This window comes from Meleagris gallopavo, chromosome 5, assembly GCF_905368555.1.
Source record: "Meleagris gallopavo chromosome 5, MGAL_WU_HG_1.1, whole genome shotgun sequence".
NCBI classification, from domain to species: domain Eukaryota; kingdom Metazoa; phylum Chordata; class Aves; order Galliformes; family Phasianidae; genus Meleagris; species Meleagris gallopavo.
Window position 1 is genome coordinate 15469440 of NC_139408.1, and position 25223 is coordinate 15494662.

Sequence of the window (25223 nt, forward strand, 5' to 3'; positions counted from 1 at the left end):
TGAATTAATATGCACAATATCACAGATATGCAAATTTTTTGCTTCAGATTTAAGGATTTACATTCCCACATACAGATATACAAAATATACCATAGTATGAATTCCTGTTCTTAATATAACAACTAAGTGCATAGTAAGTGGCTGCATTTCAATATTGTGTCCTAAACACTCACAATCCAAGACCATTAAGTTAGTTAAGCAGCTGTTACTATATGCAAATGAAAATCTGTCTTTAATAAAAGGCATGCATATGTGTATAAATATATGCATATAAATATATTCCTGACACGAAAATTTGAACATAAAACATCAGATGTTTATGTATCAGGATATATATAGGCCTTCACTGGAGTAAAGGTTTTAATATTAAGATAAGAACGTATGAAAGGAAAGCTCTGAAAGTAAATGAGGGTTTGTAACTACTTTCCTATTCACAGTATGCTTACTACTATCTATCATCTCAAGCAATCTGATCTAATGCAGAAACTAGCTGTGCTTTCAATAGAAGATTGAACTAGAAGACCTCCAGAGGTCCCTTTGAACTTCTTTGGTTTTAAATCATTATAAATGGTTACCCAATTCTAGGGAAGGAATCAGAAGATCCAAATTAAATCAGTTATGCCCATCTCCTGACTCCACATATCACAAATTATCAAGATTCTGCACCTGCTCCCTTGATTTCCAGTTTCTTCTCAGATTTATACAACTCACAATCATGAGGAAAACTTTCTGCCGAGCAAAAAAGGAAGTGATTGAGTCATTTCAGTGTGAATCCAATCTGTTGTTCCAGGACCCTCCAAGATTTTCTTCTCCCCACGAGAACAAGTGCATACCATATGAAGTATACCCTACAACAAAGCTAAACACCACTTCCGAACATGTGTTCCCAAGTTTAGAAAGCACGATTAATTGGAGCAGGATCAATAAACAGTGCAGTAAGATGAACGTTGCCTTTCTTCTCTGACGACCATATACAAATCATGGTGATAACAAAAGCTGAGGAACTGATTAGTTTTGAGAACATGACAATGTCTGGAAGATCATTTGTAAAATGAGTTTGTTCTGTGAATTTGATTGCTTGTTGTGGAAGTCAGAAAGAGGTTTTGTTTCCAAAATGCAAGCAGGAGGTGTGTGTGTGTTGGGGGGGAAGGGGGAGGTCAATGAGTAAAAATTGGATTCAAGAAAGGTGAAACTCCAAATTTCAGATCCATATATTTAATGGTAAATCAGTGTATTCCCCATTAAAAACTAGTTTTCAGAATAAAGGGAGAATGGGGAAGAATTTGTTCATGCTAACACTCTACAGCATATGACAGCACATAAGCACAACACAAGCAAAGGCAAAGAACAGAGCTGTAAACATTAAACAGGACATGTACAAATGGAAAAGCAAAGAATGCCTATTGATACAGATGAAAACTAAACAGCACAACAGAAAATTGCTATTGATACTAGTGGAAAGAATAAAAAGAACAGCAAATGATACCAGCCCTAGCATCAAACACTTTCGACCTGTAGCTTAGATGAAGAGTAATCAAATGCAAAAGGACAAAGTGTGACATTACAATAGGAGAGATTCTAGCAAGCAAAGAAAAAAAAAAACTACTGAAAATGATATTCTCCTGAGCAGAATATGGAATCACAAAGGATTTCAAAACGAACATTATGTTGAAATGAGGTCATAGAAAACCACAAAGGCCATAGAGAACAAGCATAAGATTTAAGCAAGGTGATGGTCTGATGTGAAGGGGAAGAGAATAGCAAAGGAGAGTTTTGGAGTAGTTGTCTGTCTCTTGTGCTATGGAGTTCAATAAGGCAAAAAAAAAAAAAAAAAAGACAGGGAAAAAGAATAATAAAAAGGAAATCATTTTTAGGCCAAGTTTTCCCCTCTTTTGAAGGAAAACAACCTGACAGCTGGAGAAAATGTGATGGAATACGAATGTCATATCTTTTTGAGAGTCCTTAGTAATGGAGACTGCTAATAAAGAGTAATGATTTCACTACTGAATGGAGACTATGATCCCTCCGGAAAAAGGACAAATGCATGGATTCAGACAAGCTTGCAGGCTGTGATGCAGAGCACCCAATCTTTAAAGGTTCCGTACAGCTAGACCTTCAAGGCTTCCTCACACAAAAACAAAAAAACGCAACAAAAAACCTGCAAGGGCAAGGAGTAAAACTGAATATATATATTTGTCTTTGTTCCAACATATATCTTGGAAAAATTCTCCTCAGTAATCTTCATCAGGTGTCAGAAATCTGTACAACACTGCAGAACCAGGGCCTATGTCCTCACCTTTATAGTATAACTTTAATAAGCGTGTATTTTAAAAACTTGTTCATTCCTTCTTAGAGCCCTTCGGTGAATACAATCAATAACCTCTAAAATATTCACAGCTATTAAAAGACAAACAAGACGACATTGCAAGTGTGTTGATTCAAGCAGCAGAACTTTTCAAACCACTTGGTTATCAATGGCATGTGGTTCCTATACAAATAGGCACGTGATTGTTCTTCAGATTGAAGTGGTTGGACAGTATACCTATTTTTACGTTTGAAAATGCAGAAGAAGTAAACCCATGGAAGCAGTAGTTTCAGTTTGATCAGTGTAAACGAATAAATAAATAAATGGCATATTAAAACAAGCCATAAGCACTGCTAATGTTTCCTTGACAAAGTCATGTAGTTTTTCCTCTCAACAGGAAGCATCTCAGCTATGCCAACACAAATGTCAGGTTCCAGGGCCAGGAGATAACTGCATCCAGAAAAATTAGTAGGACAGCATGCAACCATTTAAAAGAGTGAATTCCTTACAAATGTTCATGCACACGATCTTAAAGTGGCAAGAGTCGATTAAGATCAAGAGTTCATTTATTATTATATGAATAATAAAGCCTTTCTTCCATTACTAAGAAAAATGTGGAACTGCTGGAGAACTTAACTTCTGATCTGTATAAAAAAATAAAATACGACAAAATAATGAAATACAGTTTCTTGGGACATGGGTAGCATTGCCTTAGCGTATGCTTTTCTGCTTATAATTGATCATGAACTAAAAGGTTCAGAAAAAAAACCATACCAACTAAAGCGCTTTCTAGGGGTTTCATTCAGAGTTTATTGAAATCAAAGGGCAGCTGTTTTGATTGCTCTAATAGGCTTCATTTCATATCCTAAGATAACAGACTAATCTGTGAGCTTCCCATTGGGCTTATAAAGGGTACAGTAGGCCACAAACATATTACTCTGGTCAAACTCCATGTCAGGTTTTAAAAAAAGACCAATAAGTTGTCAGTGGTTGAGATGAACCAAGGAAAGATCACAAGGCCACATATCAAATTTTATTTCCAGAAAGTTTAAAATATACAAAATTACTCTACGGATAAAGTGACGTTCTTAGGAGAAGACTTGGGTCTGGAAGAGACATTCTGAGAACAACTAGCTGTCTAGGCTCCAGTGCATGGTCAAAACAGTGGTTGGCATATATTGAGGAAATCATGTAAACCTGCAGTCAGACGTGAGCTGGAACATGGCCCCTGCAGAACGTGAATCCACATAGGATTATGGATGTGGAACACTATCCTGCTCTCTGGGAGCATCTGAAGCACAGCCTTGCTCCCATCTGTCTTACACAGACTCCTATCCAGCTCTGCAACACAGAAAGATGCATCTTCCTCCTAACTTCTGCTCCTAGCTGTCTTTCCCTCCAGCAGGAATAAGTGAACTTATTTTCCCAGCTCTTAGCTCCCAAGGGATTTTACTCTTAATTAGTATTGAGCAAATATAGCACAATATACAACCAAGATCTCCTTTGCTGGAGATTTCAGCATGTTACTCTCATTCAAGAAGCCGCATGCCAAAAATCGCTTCCCCGTGGTCAAAAAGGGACACGGCTTTCAAAAGTGCTTTGAAAACTCACACTCTGATAAATAGAGGAAGTATTTATAACACTTGCAGAATATTTCAATTGGCTTCTTAGGAAGACAGAGGATTTCACTAGTTCAGAACAAAAGTTAAGCTTTTTAAGTTATACTTTCAATCCGTAGAAAAGGTTCATGTAAAAAGCTTTTTCTAATGCTAAGATTCAAGGTACTTCAGAAAGCTTTAACGAGATCTCTTTTAAATTATAATTACATTACCCCATACTTCACGCTGCATCAAGAAAGTTGACAATAAAGACAGCAGCATTCATGCTAGTCATATTTTTGATATGAAACAAGGTGAAAGGACAAACATTCGATAAATTTCCATAAGACAATTCATTTTATGCAGAAGCCTAGCTGTCAGATATTCAATGCAACAATCTGCAATCATCACAAGGGCTGCTAGAAGGTTAAGCTAATACAGCACTTTATATGCCAGTTTCCTTCTTCTACTTCATTAAAAAGTTGGATGTCAACTCACCAGTTTCCTGGGGGAAAGGTATTCGTCCATAAGTAGTTCTTCATCATCTTTAATCAGTGGACTGGGATTTAGGTTACCTCGCCAACTCAAGTCAGTCACCCGAACTGCAGCTGAGGCTGGACGAGAAGCTCTGCCAGGATTCCACTTCAGGTCCTTCTTCATATGCTTTGGACAAAAGGATAATAAATAGTCTGATTTTTTTCCCCTACATTCATTATTTTCCCTTTAGCAAAAACTATTTTGACTCCTGTTGCAAGCTAGCAAGTAGCTATAAAGACAGAGATTTCTCTAACCAGAAAAAAAAAAAAATCAGTGCAATGAGTCACGTAACATGCATTCTTCCTTTTCTTCATCCTCTAGAGCTAGTCATAGAATCATAATAGTTGGAAAAGACCTCTAAGGTCATCTAGTCCAACTGTCCACTAACCACCAAGACTGCCCACTAAACCGCATCCTTAAGTACCACATCTCCATGTTCCTGAACACCTCCAGGGGCAGTGACTCCACTACCTCCCTATGGAGCCTATTCCAACACTTCACCACTCTTTCTGAGAAGTCTTCGTAATATCCACTCTGAACATCTGCCAGTACAACTTGAGGCCACTCACTCTCATTCTCTTGATACTATCTGGGAGAAGAGGCCAATCCCAACCTCGCCACAACCTCCTGTCAGGTAGTTGCAGAGGGCAATTAGGTCTCTCCTGAGCCTCCTCCAGACAGAACAATCCCACTTCCCCCAACCACTCCTCATGAGGCTTGATGGAATCAAGTGTAAGACTTGACAGCCCTACTTCCATCAACTTATGCTCTAAGCTTTCGCAGCTGCACACCAATGGCTTTGTACAAGTTACTCAAGAACAGTAAACTCAGGACACTAATCCTCCCCAGTCTTCCCATTACTCTACTTGCCATTCTCTGGTAGCTGAGAACTTCCCATCCAAACCAGCCTGCTTTCTACCCATTCCCTCACAGAAACTCAAATAACTCACAGCAAAACTGCTGAGCTTCAGGTTTGAAGCATGAGTATCAAGAGACATCGCTGCTTCTCTCCAATCTCTGCCTTTAGGCAGCACGTATAGCAGCTGTATGCATTTCCTGTCCTAAATTAAACAGACTTGCACTGTTACTGACCACCTTCTGGATCGTTCAGGCCCTATATTGACTGTTAGTTCTGAAGGAAGCCTTTGAAAAATTAAGGTATAATTTAAACAGATCTGCTTATGAGTTAAGTGAGCAATTAAATCCAGATTTTAGAGAAAAACCCTTCAGAAGAGTGCATTCTTCAATTTCCAAATCTACTCCTTTTACAGAAATATTAACAACTAACTTTGAAATATGAGAATAAGCATATGCCTACCAATTGCAAACAACAAGCAATCAGTTGTACCCAAATGGTACAAGCATCACTATGATTTATACAGCTATTTACTTCTACTTGGCAGCAATGAAGCATCACAGCTGGAAACACTGCTGTATCAACAATAGGCTAGACTAGAGAAAAGCCTTCTCACTCAGCTAACGAACACCTGCAGCTTCCTCTGGTTCTCCGCTGTGAGGCAATACCATTCTTAGTGCTGGAAAAGTAAGTAAATAATCAAGGTAATCATAACTGGCTGATAAAGCTTCACTGGCAGCTCAGACCTACCTTCACCTTCATACTAATGAACAGTTAAACATGGAAGCAATTTTTGGCAGGAAAAACAGAAGAAACTCACTGCTCAGCTAGCAATTTCTATTCAAGAAGAGAGGCTGGTGAGAGAGGTTTACATCAAAGGGACTCCTCATCTCCTCTTACTGCTCACATACAGTCAAAAGTCTTCATCTCGGCACAGGCAAGGGAAACATGAAAGACTCAGAGCAGCCAAAGAGAACAGCAGCTTCCCATTAAGAAGAAAAACAGATCTCCCAATACCAGACGTCTTAGCTTTTGGGGAAAAAAATATTTAGCCTATTCATTTCTAACACCTGCTTCTTTCTCCAAATAGTTACAGAATTTCTGGGGTCCTTTCCTGTACGTTCCTTGGAGCAGGTCTTTATGATTTAGTCATTATATTGAGTTGTAATAATCATCCAAGGAAATTAAAAAAAAAAAACTTACATGATACAAAGCTCTTCTGGTGCTGACTTTATTTTTCTAATATTGCTTTTGCTCAAGAACTGATTTGGATTAGAGTATCTGCTAAACAAACACTGGAATACTTGCTAATTATATAAGATTTGTTTGGGATCATGTGTAATACTGTTGATTCCTTCTAATTGAAGCAAGTATCATTATTATCCAGAGATAATCCTGCATGCTATTGGAGCCAGGTGGATCAATACTCAGAAATTACTGATATAACACTTGAGTACAAAATGCACATAACAGCAAGACTGTGTAAATTAGGGCTGTAAGGAGTTAATACACTTGCATAAAACAAATTATTGTTCTCCTTCCTTCAGTCCATTGCTGTTACACTTCAAAAATGCTCTCCTATCTTTGAAATGTGTTGATACAGCACTTATTTATGGTTTGACAAGCAGATCAATTTGCGGCTGAAGACCTGAAGTAACACTTCCAAATCTATATTTCCTGCTATCGATCCAGTGCTTGTAATTATTGTAACAATGGATTAGTAAGAGAAAAGTATTTTCATCAGAAATTTTCTGGGAAGGAATTGAGTTACTGTCAGCAAACAAAGCAAATCTTTTGAACATGCTTCCATGTTCAACGCTTCCATGTTCATATAATGCAAAACTTTATCCAGAAAAGAATTTGCTCTTGAATATGGATCAAAATAACATCTTCAAAATGAGGGCTATTGAAAAAGAATGCAGGAGTCCTAATAGTGAGGTGCCAACCTTATATAAAAATCCACAGGCCTGCAAACCTCTGGCATGGTGTAGGAGCCAGAAGGGGTCTGGCACACCATCTGCCCTCCTGCAGATAGAGTCAGGCTATACACCATTTTCAGTGCTGCCTAATCTGAGACAGTTAAAATCCTTCCAGTAAAGCCATCTGACCCACTCATTTATAATATTAATAAATAAATGAGAAATCTATGGCTCTGTCAAACACACTGGCTAAGAAACCAGTGACCCAGTGTAGTGTTGGCCTCAAGGAACAGCGCGCAGGGGACTGGAAAGATTTCATTGTCATTGAAGAGGTCTGAAAAGTAACGAACCTGAAGATTCACTCCACAGAACAGATGGCTGCATTGGATAAACTTTGAATACATATGCAGAATGGTAACGCAGAACATTCCTGCAAGACTGTGGGACTGAGAAGGATTAAAGTTGATAGCACCAAACAAAAACCTCCAAAGAAATCAATGAGAAAGCAAAGTAACGCCAACAAACAGTTGGGAGAGTCAGGGAAATATTCAATTGTTGAAACAGAATGGAGTTTATCCTGTATGTGAACACTGATAATAAGAGACCGAAAGAAATCAGCAGATTAATGTTTTCAGGACTAGCATTAGGGCTCTTGATCTAGCAGTCTTTTCCTTGCAGATAACTAGAAGCAGACAATTAGTGAGTGCAGGAGAAATCAATGACTACAGCAGTGAGATGGAAGATCAACTTTCTCTCTCTCTCAAAGTGAGTGCGATAACGCTGAACATTACAATTTACAGGCGTGTTATGAAGCTTCATTAAAATCTGTATGATGCTTGCTTTCAACATGCTTAGATTAACACTGCAACCAACATTCCCAAGGTTGAAGGAATTTTAAGCATATTCAGTTTACCACTTGAAAGCCCCCAACAACACCTTGCAAGTTGTCACTCCTCTCATACCTTTGCACATTGCACTGAAGCCAGACAAGCCACCCAGCCCTTTTGTAATACCAAGCCAACCGCAAACAAATCAGTCTTTCACCATCTCTCAGAGCTCCCAAGAATACCTCATAGCCCGCGTGATTTCAGGCTGTAGACTAGAAATCCAGGACAGTGGGTTTCTACCTGTCTTTCCTCTGCTTTGGCTTCCATAGTTCCTCTTTCCCAACTCCTAGCAAGATTTTGCTATTGATTTTAGTCTCTTCTAGCCCCAAATAAAGGAGGACGCCATCCCATACAAAAACAAATCTCTACTCCCTTAGGCCAGTTTCTAAGTCAGTATCCTCTTTTGGTCCTTGGCTATCCACGACGTCCCAGTGCTCCCCTGTACAGAGAGTGTCATGTCAGGTAGGGTACTGCAATCTGTATATCCTTATCATTATATCATCAGCCAAAACCTTCTCAGGAAGAAAAACATTTCAGAACCATTTTGCCACTCCTTAATGAGAGGAAACTCATAGTGAAGACTTTGCTTTCAGTTGCCTTGTATTATGTAATTTTTGTTTAATCCAGAACTAGAGATTACAGTACTGCCCATACTGTTACCACAAAAGATTTGTTGTTTACTCAGGATTTGACCAAGGTCTGGCTTATAAGGGCCACTCACGGTTCCCTTTGGTCTTGTAACTCTGTGCAAGTGCACTACAGATAACCTCTTCTGGAAAATAACTATTTGGGCAGCTGGAATTTGCTATGATGTCATCAGGAAACTACTGTTACAATAATCCACTCCTGATGGCAAAAACAGTTCCTGCTACTTTTATGCAATATAAAGCATCCTGCAACACACCACTCTATTTTAGCAGGTGTGACTTTAAGAAGTTGAAAAATAAAACATCTGACCTGATATTAACGGGAGCCTTTCATTTTTACATGGATGATACTGTATTAATCTTCTGTTTTCTTTAAACAGGAGGTAGTAAAATGCACTTCAATGCTGCTACAATAACAGGGGATCACAAAAACACTATAAAGAGCATTTATAAACATTCCACTAGTACGGGCCTTTATAAAAAACTAAAGCTTTTATGAGACTGCTGAAATATCAAGGAGAATTCTCTTTCCATTTAACATAATTAAAAATTCAATGACTTCTATGTCACTGAATGACTCAAATGTTTACAATAGCAGTTTTGTTTAATCCTTTGAGAAATTTGAGGCTTTGGGTCACAGAATCACAAAATGACCCAGGTTGGAAGGGACCTCAAAGATCATGAATCTCCAAACTCCCTACCACTTGCAGGGCCACCGACCTCCCCATTTAATGCTAGACCAGGCTGCCCAGGGCACCATTCAATCTGGCCTTGAACACCTCCAGGGATGGGGCATCCACAACCTCTCTGGGTAGCCTGTTCCAGTACCTCACCACTCTCTCTGTAAAGAACTTCCCTCTGACGTCCAACCTAAGTTTTCCCTCCCTCAACTTAAAGCCATTTCCCCTTGTCCTGCTGTTATCTACCCTTTCAAAGAGTTGGTTCCCCTCCTGTTTGTAGGCTCCCTTTATGTACTGAAAGTCTGCAATGAGGTCACCCCACAGCCTTCTTTTCTCCAGGCTGAACAAGCCCAGCTCCCTCAGCCTGTCTTCGTAGGGGAGGTGCTCCAGTCCCCTGATCATCTTTGTAACTCTCCTTTGGACCCTCTCCAACAGCTCCCTGTCTTTCTTGTACTGGGGGCTCCAGAGCTGGACAAAGGCTCCAGACCTGGACACAAACTCTCACATACTGCAAATGTATAGATTTTCCTCACTGTTTATCTTCTTTATGGAGTCACAGGTTGTAAGAGTGCCCGGTAGTCCTTTGGTATTACATATAAATTCTGCCCTGGAGTTTCCATGACCATGGTGGAGAAGCCTTAGGATCTATGTCCCTCTCAGTCCCCAGGGAAAGCTCTTAAGAACTTCCTGATATTCATACTATTCCATGCACAGAGCTGAGTTCAAACTTTGTTGTTCTTCAGAGATGCTGTGGTCCTAGAGAAGAAAGCCCATGCTGCAAATCCAGCCTTGAGACAATATTCTTGAGGCAAGAGGTGTTTCATGTTCTTACAAAACAGAGCAGTAATAAATAAAAAGGCAATGCATTTAAATGCCACCAATTTCTCTTTTATACATCTATAAATTGTATGTATTAAAAGAGCAAGCTAGGTAATACTTTTCCACGTCCTGCCAAGGAGGTTGTAAGGTGATGAGAAATGTTTATCATATGTGCTGGAAATACCTCTATATTAAATCACTCTGAAACTAGCTTGACAAATGCTGTTCTGATAGCAGGATAAAAAGCAGATTGCTCCTTATTATATGTGCTGTTACGTGTCAGAGAAACAATAAACTGAAGTCCATTCAATTGTTTTTATTTTTAGAGCGCTGTGGTGGGAAGGGATCAGTGGCAACTTCTACCAAGCTATAAACATTCATTGATACCTTCTGTGGTGCAAGTGCTACAAACTTCAAATGAACACGGATTATCTAAATCCTTGGCTGAAATTGCAAGATGCCAGAGAGATAGTTTTCTCCTGAGGCAGGCTTCCTGCTGCAAGAAAATGATCAGGCTTCCTTCTGATTTCTTCCCTCACCCTTCTCCACCATGAGCATAAGACGAGAAAAAAGGCAGTAGGATGTGATAATACTATATGAGCAATGGAAGTTATAGGAAAACGCAGCTCCAGGGTGCCCGTGACTTTGCTGCCCAAAGGTCTCCGAAGATACTACCTTAAATGTAACAGATATCTCTGGAGCCAAAGATGGGGAAAAATATATTTTTAAGCTGTCCTCACCATTATAGTCTCCGCTTTGTTAAAATAAAAAGTATTCAACTGTAATATTATTCTTTCTGACTATTCCCAAGGCATAGATATTAATTTGAACTATAGCACCAGCTTAATGAAGTCTTCTGTAAGGAAACACTTAATATTCTTCTCTTCAGATCTTACTTCCAATATTCTCTTTATTTCAGAAAACAGAATACGTAGGTAAGTACATCCTCTCTGAATGAATTAAGATTTGATCTCATGTTTAATACTCCACTGGTTGTCCTAATAACTACTGCATACTCTGTAATCTTTAAAGGACAATTAACCCAAGCAATTATTTTTTCTAAAATGTCAGCCAGGTCATTTACCTTTCTAGCACTTAAAAGGACCAGCATTCCCACAGTACAAGTATTCAACAGTTTTTTTTAAACTGCAGATACTAGTCATGTTATATAGCCATGATGCTCTGAGAACATAAAACCCAGCAAGGTTTTGTAAAGACAGCAGTATTTTAAGATCAGTGCATGCAGTTGAGAATCCTAACAAGATAACCTCTCTTCATGTCACAGGCACCCATTCATGTGCTTACATGCTCTCTAAGCTCAGAAAGGAAAATCTAACTCAGCACCATAGTTTTAAGGCTCTAATCCTGAAAAAGACTTATTCACTTATTCATAAGTAACTTTCCATATAGTGAACAGGAGGATTACACAAGTACAAAGTTCATCACTTGGCTAATCCAAGATAGAATCAAAGAATCACTAAGGTTAAGGACCAAGATCCTCTAGTCCAACCATCAACCCATCCCACCATGCTTGCTAAGCATGTCCCTCAGAGCCACATCTATCTTTTTCTTGAACAGCTTTCCTTGAACAGTAGAAGCATCCACTGATATCATTTAAAATATTAATATAGGCATTTTGAAGAGGACCCCAAAACAAGTATTTCCTCTTCACAACATCTCTACAAGACGTCTTGGTTGTAGACCAAGACATGGTCTACAACCATGCTGAAGATTTCTGCTCTTTGTCAGCCACATCTCGTTTAGTAAGTGTTTAGTTAACATCAAGGCCCATAGGTAAGGGCTCATATCAAAGTACCAGTTGTCCAAGTTGTTTCTTCTTTAGTTCCTGATTTGACTAAGACGACTTAAAAATACAAATCCCAGCATACTGTGTCTGAGCTGGGCTGAAGAAAGGCAGCCAGTCAATTCTCAGAGTCTTAGAACAGCACTGCATGTCCTTCAGCAGTCTGTGTTCAAGTCTGAGTACACTGGAAGAAAGATGACCTTCAGGAAACACTCCTCTTAAGATGTTTATTTACCTGAGGCCAACACTGACTCTGTGCATAGCCTGCAACATATATTCAAAAAGTCAGAGGCAGGATGAAACTCTATTTTAGGGGAAGGAATAAAAAAGAATAAACAAAATCTGAGTGTCTCATAAAAAATTCATCACCCAAGGAATAATCTCACTGGGTCAGTGCCAGTGGGTGAGGTCTTCGGACATATTCTTTTATTATTGTAAAGTTACCTTCTTAGTAAATAAAGCTTTTGTCAGCAATTGAATGAACATTTCTCAACTGATTTGTCTCAATCCTACCATATTCTTCTGGAAGTCATGTTGCACAAAAAGTCTGAAATCAGCTCTCAGCAGCTGCAAAAGATTAAAGCATCAATTTTTATGTCCTGTATGGACATAAAATTTCACTGAATTAAAAAATCATATACAAGGTATATGCAGTCAGTTGCTGCAAAGACAGGGGACACTATTAAATAGAAGTACCCCACCATCGCAAACTTAGCTTTTGCTTTAGGAGTTGCCCTAATTATCCTTTCCTGTTACACACGTGCACCAAAAACAAAAAACCAAACAACAAACCAACCTTCTCACCTTACATAAACACTGCTCTTAAACTAGCCTTGCTGCCTTTGTCTGGGCCTTAAAGCAAGAGATGTTCACACCAGTTGATCCTCTCCCACTGGTTTTTCTCTAACGCATTCTCCATTTTCCCCTGTATATCCAAAGGCCTTGCAGGCTTTCTCCATTTGTTAGAATAAAAATGCCACAGTGCTGCTATGTTTCCTGTGACAAAGGTCTGAGAAATACATCCACCAGAGTCTGTCTGCACAGATTAATGCAGTACCAGGGACTAAGCTTACAACATCGCTGCTCATTCTCAGACTGTTCTAACCCACAGACCCAGAACTATGCGACAGCCTAAAGCTGCAAAAAAGAAATGCTCAGCATTTTTTATTTCAAGGCATTTTTAGCATCCACCATTCAGAAGCGTTCCTAAATTCCATCTAAGAAATGGACTACTGCTGCACTACATTTATGAGCCCCTTGAAATCCAAACTTCTATGCAGAATGAAAATGCATCACATAAAGCATTTCTGCGTTTCAAAGTGCTCTGGTGTCCCCAGACAATTTTCAGTCCATTCTATTAGATAATTAAGCCATTTGAACCAAGAGATTCCGTGACCTGCAAAGCCATTTGAAAAGTCATTTTCAGTGCTGGGATGATCCTAACTTCCAGAGTGGTGCTCACATGGGATATATAATAAATAAAAATAGACCAGTTCTGGTTTAACTCATAGGAAAATACCAAACAGTGCACAGGAGCTTATTTAGTAACAAACACCCAAGATTTTAGCAAGGCCTGATAACTTACAGTGAAAAGAACTTTATGTAATCACTTAACACAACCTATTTAGTACTGTAATAACTGTCATGCTGGGTCAAGGCAGAGGGCCAGCTCGCTATTGCAGACAAAAACAGATGCTTAAAAAACAGGATCAGAAACATAATAGTTCAAACAATCCTTCCTCTGACACGTTGTCCTCATTTCTGGCAATCTGCTACGTACTTATATACTGAGAAAAAGATGTGTCGTATTTGACAGGCACGGTTGATAAATAAGGAATCAATTGTTTGCCATGTCTTAAGACAAGCAGTGGTATTACCCAATAGAAACAGATTATCAGGAGGTAGTTTTTAAAAAGGAGATGTACTTTTGGAAGGTATTGGGTTAAATTGTAGAAGGCACTGCCATAGGTTGTTGTGAAGGCTAAAATTATAAATGAGGTGAAAATGGTTAGATGCAATTATGGACGATCCATCCATCCATCCACCGCATTCATTAATTTAACCTTTCTTTTACATCATCTCTTTTCCATCTCTTCTTCTAGCTGAAGAATCTCATTTACTTTTGTCTCTTTTCCATTTCTCATCTTTGTTCCACTTCACGGAAACAATTTCAGTTCTGACATTTACTTTCCAGGATGGTCAGAACTGCACATAAGATTCAAGATACAGGCATAGAGAAAGTATATGAATTTATACTGTTTTCAATTTTTTTTTATTTTTTATTATTATTTTTTTTTAATGTTAGAGTTTTAACATTTTCTGACCAGTCATGAGATTATATTTTCAGAGAACTACCACAGCAGCTTGTCTTTCCCAGGAAGCAATAATTTATTTAAAGCCCTTCATTCTATACACTTTCTCCCCCCCATGTTCATTGCTTTGAACTTGAATGGATTCTCTACTAAAATAAAACAAAAATACACCCAAACATTACTTATGCTAGTCACATAAAAAAAAAAAAAAAAAGAGAAATCAAAGTAGTGTGAGAACTCAATGCTAAAAAAATTAAATGAAAACTCACGATGCAAAAACTGTAGGATAAACAGCACTACATTTCAAATACTTCACTATGTGAAGTACTACAATGAAAGAAGGAAAGCTCTTGGAATTTATTTTTATTGTTAGGTCAGATAATGCTGCTTTTGAATGGCCAGCATCACCCATCTTTTATTTCAAATACAGGTAAGTTAGCCTTCATTACGTCCATCACAGCAAATCTGACATTCTGGTTTGTACTACAGCAAGTACTTGTGGCCCAACTGATATAAAGTAGGTTGTGCTCACAGCTTAGGAATTAGCCTAGTTTGGTACTAATTCACATTTTTTCTCATATCATATCTGAATCCTGTTTTCACATAGAACCAAGTTCCTAGAGCTGAGGTAAAGCAAGCTGCTGACATCACAGGCCACAGGCAGAGCCCGATGTTCTCTCTCCCACTGACAGTAGCACACGACTGAACTAACAAACTGCCATAGCTGCATGTATCCATTTATCAAATCTCCTCATATAAGAGCTCCAAGAGTATAATAAGACAGAACAGACACAAGTTCCCACTCTTCACTGAGTAGCCAGCTGAGAAGCCTGGGGCACCCATGGCTCTTACACCACTTCGCACAAGTAATGGCATACAGTGTCCAAAGTTCCATCTCCCTGCCCACGTTCTCAGTATTAAAGCCAAGAGAGAGAACACATAGGCCAGAAAAAGCATAGTTAAAAAAAAAACAATTAATGACAGCAATTCCAAGTTCTGACATGTCTGAACGCTGCATTTTTTTTTTAACTGAAGTTCTTTATGCAAATTCTTTAAACTGGACCAAACCACATCAAATAGAAATCTGAAACATTTTAGTCACTTGTTCCTTTTCAATTACTTCACCTTTTCTTCCAGCGGTGCTGCTGTTCTGCCCCTTCTGCTTTCCATCCCTCTGCTACAGAGATTTTCATTTACTAGTCATTCATCTCCATTTATCTTCAGTGATGCATTTGCCCACAGTGCAATTTCTTGTTTGATTCCTCCATAACCTGCTTAAAAAAAACAAAACAAAACACAGTAAGAACAAAGCCTTCAAGTGAAACCTCCACAGACTCTGAGCGTTCCACAATTAGAAAGTACTTCTTCCTCAGCTGTAACAACACACATTCATGATCAATAGGTCTTAAAGATGTAACAGTATGTGTAGAACCACAGAACTGTTACTGTTGGAAAAGATTCTACGCTTGCAAAGTCCAACCCCCACTCCAATCCCACCATGACCCTCAGTGCCACATCCACCCTTCCCTTGTACACCTCCAGGGATGGTGACTGCACCACCTCCCTGGGCAGCCTGTGCTGCTGCATCACCACTCTTTAGGAGAAGAAATGTTCCCTAATACCCAACCTGAACCTCCTCTGGCACAGCTTGAGGCCATGCCCTCTCATTCTACTGCTGTTACCTGGGAGAAGAGCCCCCCATCTGGCCACAATCTCTCCTTTCAAGCAGTCGTAGAGTGGCAGTACAGCCTAGCAGAGCTGAGCAGTTTCCAGAGGGAAACACGAGTGTGTGAAAGACTGATATAGAAGAATCTACATAAATGCAAAAATAAGGTATTTGCTGAACAATTATTTACTCAGTAGTCATTTCATGGGCTTTAAGAATTAGCTGAGGCTACGTTACAAGGGTAAAGGGTTAAAAATACATTTGATTAATACATTTTCATACTCACCAGAAAATTTTGATCGGGATGGAAAACTCTGAGATGAACAGGAGAATTCACATGGTGAAATAATGGAGAGTTTTCCACGAGAACGGAGCAAGCTAGGTGCATGACCACGACCAGACGGGCTGTTGGGATTGCTCAGGACAGGCAACCGCCCACTAATGCGGCGCCCACGGCTCCCACAAACACTCAGGAGCCTCCGGGCTGCCACCAGCTGCTCCCTGCGAGGGACCGGGGCGCGAAGAGAGACTCCCAGCAACAGAAACTGGACGCCACAGGACCCGAACGGCTCCCACCTGCGGCCAGGGAGGCCCCAGTTACCCGGCAACGGCCACCGCCGCGGGGCAGCCCCGGCCTCCCTCCGCCGCCCCGCCCCGCCGCAACGCGCCGTGCCCGCCGGCTGGCGACCGGCTGCGGCATGGTGGGCGCTGAGGGAAGGAGAGCTCTGCGTGTTCCCTGGAGCGAGGGATCCTGGCTGAATGGAGCCCTGGGGACGGTTGCAGGGCAAGGGGAGAGCTGTGCAGGAAACAGTTTGAGGCAGAGGCGATACAGCTTTGAAAGCAGCAAGAGCAGAACTTGCACAGTTTGCTCATCGCTTGGATGCATGAGCAGCAATATGCTGTGCTTGTCCCATTCACCATCTCCTGTTGGAGAGCACTACGGCATCATCCCAGTTCTTCTTCTCTGTTCAACCTCTGGTATGAATCAAGAATACTGGGTGATTTCAGGAGGTTAGGATCTTCTGGGACATCTCCTAGCACACTATCTGGATGTTCCACTGACCTCCTGTTACAATTGGAAACATTAATGTGGTGGAAGGGCAATACAGGAGAGTAACAGCAAAGGGACTAACACAGATGAGAGGGTATTTCAAAGGAAAATAAAGGCACTCACCCACCTCCCAAGAGATAGGCTTACAGAAAAGACTCCACAAGGAAGAGATCCCCAACCAGAGATCCTTCCCCAGTGGCAGTCAGCCCTTAAATGAGGTCTAACAGGGGTCACGCAGATGAATTGCCTTCACCTGCGCTCCCAGGGCTGACCGGGTCTTCCCCAGGTGCTCAATCAGTGGTTCAGGCTGTGACCCAACAGTTCCCATACAATTCCTGAAGCAAATCTTCATCCCATCTGTGTTAGGCATGATGGTTTGTTTCTGCTCAACTAAGAGCTTGGGCATGAAGACATGGAGCCATCACTGCTACGTATACCCCCAGCACAGACAGGCCAGCATACAGGATTCACTTTCTGGAGCTTGACAGCTCACTGGGCATCTGCAGAGCCATATAAACTAAGCACATAACAGCCCTTCCATTCTCTGAACCAAATGTGTTTACTTTCCCTTAATGTGATTGATTTTAAAAACTAAAAGACTAAAGTACACTACAGACAGTTTTCGCATCTTTACCAAGAGAGAGTAATTAAACCAGGTTAATTCCATCATCGGACTCACGCGTTCATCAATTAGATTTACCTATTCAAAGACACACGTTCCCTGATCTTTCAGACTCATCACAATATATTAATTCAGAACGTTGCTCTTGCCATTTCACTTGCAGTTATGAGGAACCTTTCCATGCTTTAGGTACAGGACTCATAGATCTGGCACGTAGGAAAATGAGATCACACCCACGGCAGTCTCACATAAAAGCTTGATTTTTCAGGAGCTCGCTTCAGTTTTGCTGGGAGCAACCCTTAGCAGTGTTTCTTTTGGGGATAGGAAGGTGGGTCTGGAGCGGAGACCTGGAGGCCTGCCTGCTGTTAGGAAAAATGGGGGTTTTGAATATGCACATACACCCACAAAATATGTACTGTACCTTTGCAAGGATGCTGGAGCACAGCAGCTGCTGGAGGATTGCATCATCATTTCCTTTGCAACAACATGAAATTCACTCCAGAGTCTGGAAAACACTACCTTAAACCACAGATCAGGAAATGTGTTCCCTCCCCTCTTGCAAGGTCTGACAGTCAATTAATGTCAGAGAAGATCACCAGGGGCCTGGGTTTCCCAAGTGATAAGCATGCTCAGCTTCACCTGGTGACACTGCCTTCCAGCTGCCCTACCTTTGCAGGAAGGAAGGAGGTGGGCCTCAGCATGCTCCACAAAGACAGCACAATTCAGTGAAAACAACACCAAGTGAAGTATATTCCCCTTGAATTTCATTCCCAACTCTGCCACTTACTTTCTGGATAACAAGTCACCTTGACTTGCTTTCCCCCTTTTTAGCTTGCATTTCCTTAATGTTATCTATGCAGCAAGTATATACTGTATGGACACCTCTGCATGATACCTTATTTCTCCTCTGTTTTTTTGATGAAATAACCTTGCTATAGCCAACCCAGGCTGAACTATTTGAAACTAATCAAAGAAGAAATGCATCTTTCCATCACTGAGCCAGAGAAAACCTGGCACAATTTCAGAGTAAATACAGGAGCTTTATGCCTGCGCTGCTCAGAGTTACTGTAATTGTTCTGGCACAGTTCCCAGAGCTGAGCTAAGGTCAGCGAGAAACCTGTGAATTAATAACTACGGAGCTGAAGTGATCTCTATCCAGGAATCACGTTGTACATACATGAAGCTTTGTAGCAGTTTTGCTGCAGTTTTGCCACAAGATGTTTAAAACCTTTAAATTGCAGTATTAACAAATGGCGTACCCGGTCAGAGATGTTGGACCTGATTTTGATCTCACCATCACAGGAGTGCCATGAACTAGAACAGGTTAGACTGGATTAATTATATTGATGCAATGCAAATGAACAGGGATCAGGCAAAACTTTCTCTGAAAACCAAGCCTGGTCAGACACGCTATTCCTTTGGAGTCTTCTGAAGAAGAGATACAACTGTCCTTGTGGCTTTATCCAGTCACAGCGTATCCAAAAAGCAACCAGTCACTCCACCTACTAATAAATATTGTTGATTAAGTGCCAACTGCTGTTGATACTTGTAAAATTAACATTTAGGAATTCTACTGCACTACACCTTAGAAATACAGGATAAGAAGGGGCTTTCTGGTTAGGGATCCAATTCTACTGCAGGTAACCACATCAAAGTCACCTAGATACCTGCCAGTCTCTTCCTCCTCTTAGTAGCCTCTCTGATTGCTACAGATGTCCTAAGTTATAGACTACAATTATTTATTGCTAGTTTATACCTATCTGTTCTTTTGCCAAAATATTTTCCAGCTAAAAATAACTCCTCTCTGATATTTGTTTTCCTGATATATTTATAGGGCCCGCACTCATCTCGTTTTGACATTTATATTGCTAAGTCATACAAGCCAAACTCAAAATCTTCCATCATTAGAGGCAAGCTCACAATTTTTATTATCACCCCAGTTTTTCTTTTCTAGCTTTTTTTCCTTGAAGGTAGGTGATCAGAATAGCATGCTTTACTCCACATGTCTTATATGGTGGAATATATACTATCCTATCACACCAAATTGGTCATCTGTAATCATAAGCTACTGAGGTGAGGCTCCTCTCTGTTTTTGTCCTCTCTGGGGGAGTGGGAGTCCCCACTTCATGTAAGTAAGTGTGTGACGTTGCACTTTGTATCGCTATGTTTTATTCTATTCTTATCGCTCTGTCCCCTTTTTCCAGCCTTCCTCTGATGATGCGGCTTAATCATTATCAAACATCATTAGCATGCTTCTGTGTTTTTTTCAAAGGGCACTAACAGAAACGGAGATGAGTATTGCCCAGAAGAACTCTCACTGCAGACTTTCAGATGTTATACATTTGCACAGGGACATGATTTAGCAGAGGGTTGTTAGTTAGGTAGTATATTTAGGTTGTGGTTGGACTCGATGATCTTTAAGTTCTTTTCCAACCTGAGCAATTCTATGATTCTATGATGTGGATTGAAAGCAGAGGAAAGGGAATTTGGTTGTTAGTCCATGCTTGGGATATCTTCAGGCTTGCCCCATTCTGATTTGATTTTCAATTTCTCATACTTTGTACCAAAAAAAGGTGTCAATACAGCAAACACTACGAGGTGAAATACATCAGATATGGTAAAAGCTGTGCCTCCAAAAGCTTATTATTCCAAGTAGCTAATGCAGAACAAATATTTCACTACCATTTTATACAGGGCAAAAATCAAAACTAAGGTGAAAGTAATTTAAGCTGTGGTTCCGACTTCCCCCATTCAGACTGCTGCTCTGCTGGACCACTCTCTCATGCTCTTGTACGGCAGAACACTTTTTACCTTTGGTAGTTCTTGTGTTGATCAAGAACTAGAAATTACCACAGCATTTTCAAAAATTCAGCCAAGACCCCTGGAAAGGGCCTTTTTTGAAGCCTTGGGTATGGTATTAACCTCATGATTTCACATGCTTGAAGTCACTGTGTTCGTAAGATGATGTAAGAACAATTTTGCTCACAGCATGTGCTCAGAATACCATCATCAGAAGCAATGAATGAAGCTGGGTGGGAGTTAGAACTGATCCAAAGATCCAGAGGAAGACAGAAATCTATGAATTGAATTTATTTTGCTGTAACTGCATCTGGCATGAAAAGAAAGGGCAGTGAGATGATCCAGTTAAAAAACATTTTCTCTGACTTGCCAGATCCAAGCATTTGTTTTTGCTCCTTTTCACAGACTTACGCAAATTCATAAAGTACAACCTTATAGGAAAGCTTCATCAGGCAACATATGGCATTTCATACAAAGTTGTATCTTTTCAAGCTGAACTAGACCTAAAAAAAAAAAAAAAAAGTAACTACATTTTTTGAGCATTTTAACTCTTAGTGAAACACTGGCAGTCGTGATTTTTCTTTGTCCCTACTATTGACTGGAAAGCAATAAAAGGCAGCGAGCTGCACCTTCCAACAGAGGATGATTTCTTAGAGAAAAGGGAAGCTTACAGCAAGCTTCAAATGTGGTGCTGCTGGTTTGTACTGTGGGGATGTCTCTTTAACCTAAGCCTTGAGCACGTTCAGCTCTGCTGCGAGGAAGAAACTCCAATGGAATTCCACTTACACTCAAGCAATCCCCAGTGCCAATGCCAGGCTAGTGGATTTTTTCTTCCCTTTGCATTATTCTTTTAGAAATACAGAATTTGGCTTGTGACAAAGTGACTCTACCCAGAAATGGCTGCATTAATGCGTGGTTGAGGCAACTGATCAAAGTGAAAGACATGAAGTAACAAAAGTGAAATGGGGCATACACTTAAAATGACAAGTCATAATATCCTAATTCCAGCAGGCTTATCTCCTAATTCTGTCTTAGTTGTAACTAAGATTTGTAAATAAATAAATAAGGAGAAGATTTCTCTCCTGACCCATTTGAGGAAGAGGGAAACAAAATTTTCTTAGTATGAAAAAGTATATATTGAGAGCCTGGAAAACATGCTTGAATTCCCTTGCTTATATCATTCATGACTCCAGTTGAACCATTAACTTGAAATGTCTGTGTATAAAATAAAGATTGTTGTTTTGTGTTTCTCTTCAAGGACATCTACCTTTCTTCTCTTCTTTTTTGACAAATCATTTCCAGCGTTGAGAAGGCCAGGGTTGTTATCTGACACATCTGCTCTTCCAGGCTATGTCCCACTACACAGGACATATATAGAGCCACTCTACAGCATAAAGACAATCATTTTAGCTAAATAATTGGTAGATACAAAACTTGTTAAAACTGTAGTACTACTATAGGGGATTCATTTAAGTTACAGTCTTCACTGTTCACAAATCCCAAGCAAGAGGTAGTCTTACTGAGATGGCTTTAAAATGGTTGGCCTACAATAAAAATATAAAAGGAATACTGCTGGCTGTGGAGTTAATGCACTTGGGACACCGAAAGCCTCTTGTTGATGCTATTTATAATTCACACCTGGTCCACATTGTTGGTGGTCTTTGCATTTCTTCTGGGATGAATTCCACGGTCAATGACCGAGTTACAACTTTGTTTCCAACATTATACTAAGAGAAAAATGAACTGATGTTGGAAAGAAGTTAAGGTCAATGTCTGTTTTGCCATAGTTTTTCAGGAGCAGCACTTGTTCTCTGCAGTGCAAGGAAAACTTGTGAACTCACTGTGTTTATAGTTCTGTTTTGCCAGGCAGGCATTAGTTGTGAAATTTGTCGAGCTGTCTTCGAGCAGTGAAGCAGCAGCTTTGCAGCATTTGCTTGCTTTTTGTGCTAGTGCAAAGCCACCACAAAATGCCACCAAATCAGATAGGTTTATATTCACTTGCCATCAGTGTGACAACACACAATGTGAAGCAGTGGAGAAACTGGACCTTTTAAAAAAATTAAGCAGTTCAAAGCACCAGTCTGCAGGCAATTTCACTGCTTGTTTGCACTGTTTTGCAAAGTTCTAAGCTTACTCTGCATGCAACTCATGTACAGCCAGGCTTTCAGCCATCACTCCCAAAAGCACTGCTAGAAGCCACACTACAAACAACAGCTTTGACAGAAGTACTTCACAAGTCCCAGGACATAGTGTCCAGCAGTGTAGGGAGGAAACCAGCATGTAGATTTGCTGTCAGGCAGTTCTGCAGGCCGCGTTTGGGCAGGAATGAACCCTGCATACCCTTCCTGAACATTCACATGCACACCTGTGTCATTCTAGTGTCTGTATCTGAGGGGATGTGGCTCTCTATCCTCACATACAAAGAGCCAAATTGCTTCTTTTGCCTTAAATGCCATTCCAAATGTTCCCTGGGGCATTGCAGCTCCACAGTCTACTCAGCGATTTGTGCTTGCTCTTGACTTGGCTGTGATGAATGAATTGAGCAAAGACAAAAATGGTTGGGCTTGGGCTTCCTATTTGCTCTGTCAAAGGAACCCTTGACTCTATACATCTGCTTCTGCTTTCCATTTTGTAGTGCACAGCCTGAATCTGAGTCCAGCAAAGCTTCACAGGCATGAAAAATAAGGCAACCCACCACCAACCCATGTTGGGATTTTCCCTAAAATTTAAGGATTTCATGTTCCCTTTCCCATTGGAAGTCCTTTGGGAAAGCTTAGGGATTCATCTGTATTTGGGTCACTGAATTGCATAACTTCCCTATCAATGCTAGCTAGCAGAAGGAAGCCTGTGCTTATAAAGAGGGAAGGATGTTTCCATGTTGTAAAAATGACAGGAGAGGCTTGAATTCCAAATATCCTCCTTACAGCCCTGGCTCTGATTTTGCATAATGTGTGCTTAGAAAAAGGACTGGGTATTTTGTTATTCCAGCAGCTAAGTTAGATTAGTGCTGACAGAAGATGGATTATTGGTATGCTCCTGTACTTTTCATACGCTGTCAGTACAAGTTAACTCTGTTACATATCTCAGCATGCCACGTGAAACAAAGACAATTGCTCAGGTGGTATTTCAGAGTATTGGACCATAGGAAACATCACAGTCCATGCAAATCTCACACCTACCTCCAGCCTCCCACCTGACAGTCTGCTTTCAAGGATACAGCACATGGTAGTGGACGTGACATGCTGTCTGCTGTGGGGCCTCCAGCACTGCTTGCAGATCAGTTCTTTGGCTGTGAACTCTGCAGTTTATCACTGCATGATTACACTGTTAGCTGAACACTCCATCCCAGCATCCTCTTTATTTGAAACACTGTAAAAGAGATCCTGGAGTAAATCTCTGCAGTGGTTTATCAGAAACTCCTAGTTCCTGAGCTGAATATTCTGCCTGTGCAGATCCCTGCAGCAGAAAACAGAAATAAGAATGGAAGCATCTTATGACTACAAACTACTGTTGTCTGTCATGGACAGTCTTGGACTGTCTTGCAATATTGTGACTCATCTCCACTCACTTCCTACAGCCCAAGCAAAGACCTTGCACTTTCAGACCTGCCCACCCCCATTAGCAATAGAAATGGGCTTTTGACAATTTCCTTTCCAATTTGGATCTGAACATTTGGAAAATATAAAGGCAACAAACCCGTGCTGGATTTATATGTGGCTGTTTCTGATACAAATAGGATGCTGAGACGTGACTCATGCCATACACTGAGATGAGCAGAAGTTCATGTTTCAGTAGCATTTCACAAAAACCAAGAATAAAATGGATAATTCGAATCCAGCTCCTCTCTGAGATCTACTAATCTGTATACCATGTTTGGCCCTGGTAGTTTTCTACTGGATGCCAATATGGATATATATATCTAAAATACGACCAAGCGGGGATGCAAAATGTTGGCACTCCCTAACATCTCATACCACATCACCACAAACCTGTCCTTCTCTGAGGACCCACAGCAGTCACTCCTGATGCCATGCAGTAGCTGGGCTATCGCAGGGACATTCATTAACCATTCACAGCAATCTTGCACACCAAACAGTGGCAGCTGGCTAATTGCTAAGTAATCAGTTGATTATTCTCTGCAGTAGCAGGTCAGGGTTAGCTAACAGGGTTAAACTAGCACAAAGAGCACATTTCCTTAAGTGTCAGTGGAAACACAGGTGTGTGCAGCATTCAGCTGTGCTCACTGTTTACCAGCTAGCTCCGTGGAAGGCTGATGCTGAAGGTGTACAAACCACGGGAATGCAACAGGTAAAGAAAGAGATTAGAGTAGGAAAAGTCTCCAACTTGGACAGAGCAATAACTGAGTGCCTTCAGCCAGGAAATTCTTAACCCTGCTTATGCAGGAACTTTATAGCATCTTCCCTGCACAATGAACCCTAATGGTTACAAATACCTGTGGCACACAGACATCGGCAGGTGATTTGGTACATGCAGAGCACCCCTTGGCCCATTGAAAGGTGCCATCATATTGCAGCACAGAGTATGATATCAACAACTGTGAAATGCTTCTGGGAGAAGAGTGGCAGCCAGCAGGCAGATCTGCCTGCACAGTCACTGCACCTGGCAGTGCAGCTTATGTTACACTCCAGCCTCCCCACTGATATCAAGCCATCTACGGACTGAGCTGTTAGATGTTCTGGGAACCCTGGGCTCAGGATGGG

The 25223-nt window shown here is 40.7% G+C and overlaps 1 protein-coding gene across 5 annotated transcripts in view; it reads right to left on the reverse strand.

The window, feature by feature from the left end:
* LRRC56 (leucine rich repeat containing 56) overlaps positions 1-25223 on the reverse strand; it is an 84176-nt gene that overhangs the window by 48150 nt on the left and 10803 nt on the right. For 4 of the 5 annotated variants that reach the window (XM_085224382.1, XM_085224381.1, XM_085224380.1 and 1 more), the window contains 5 exons: positions 23682-23871; positions 21770-21886; positions 16317-21005; positions 15490-15638; positions 4402-4566 (listed from right to left, as the gene is read on the reverse strand). In XM_085224382.1, coding sequence (XP_085080508.1) covers positions 4402-4566; positions 15490-15534 — 210 coding nt within the window. In that variant the 5' untranslated portion in view covers positions 15535-15638; positions 16317-21005; positions 21770-21886; positions 23682-23871. Of the gene's footprint in view, positions 1-4401; positions 4567-15489; positions 15639-16316; positions 21006-21769; positions 21887-23681; positions 23872-25223 lie in introns of those variants that run through there. The other variant, XM_085224383.1, reaches the window with a different exon arrangement.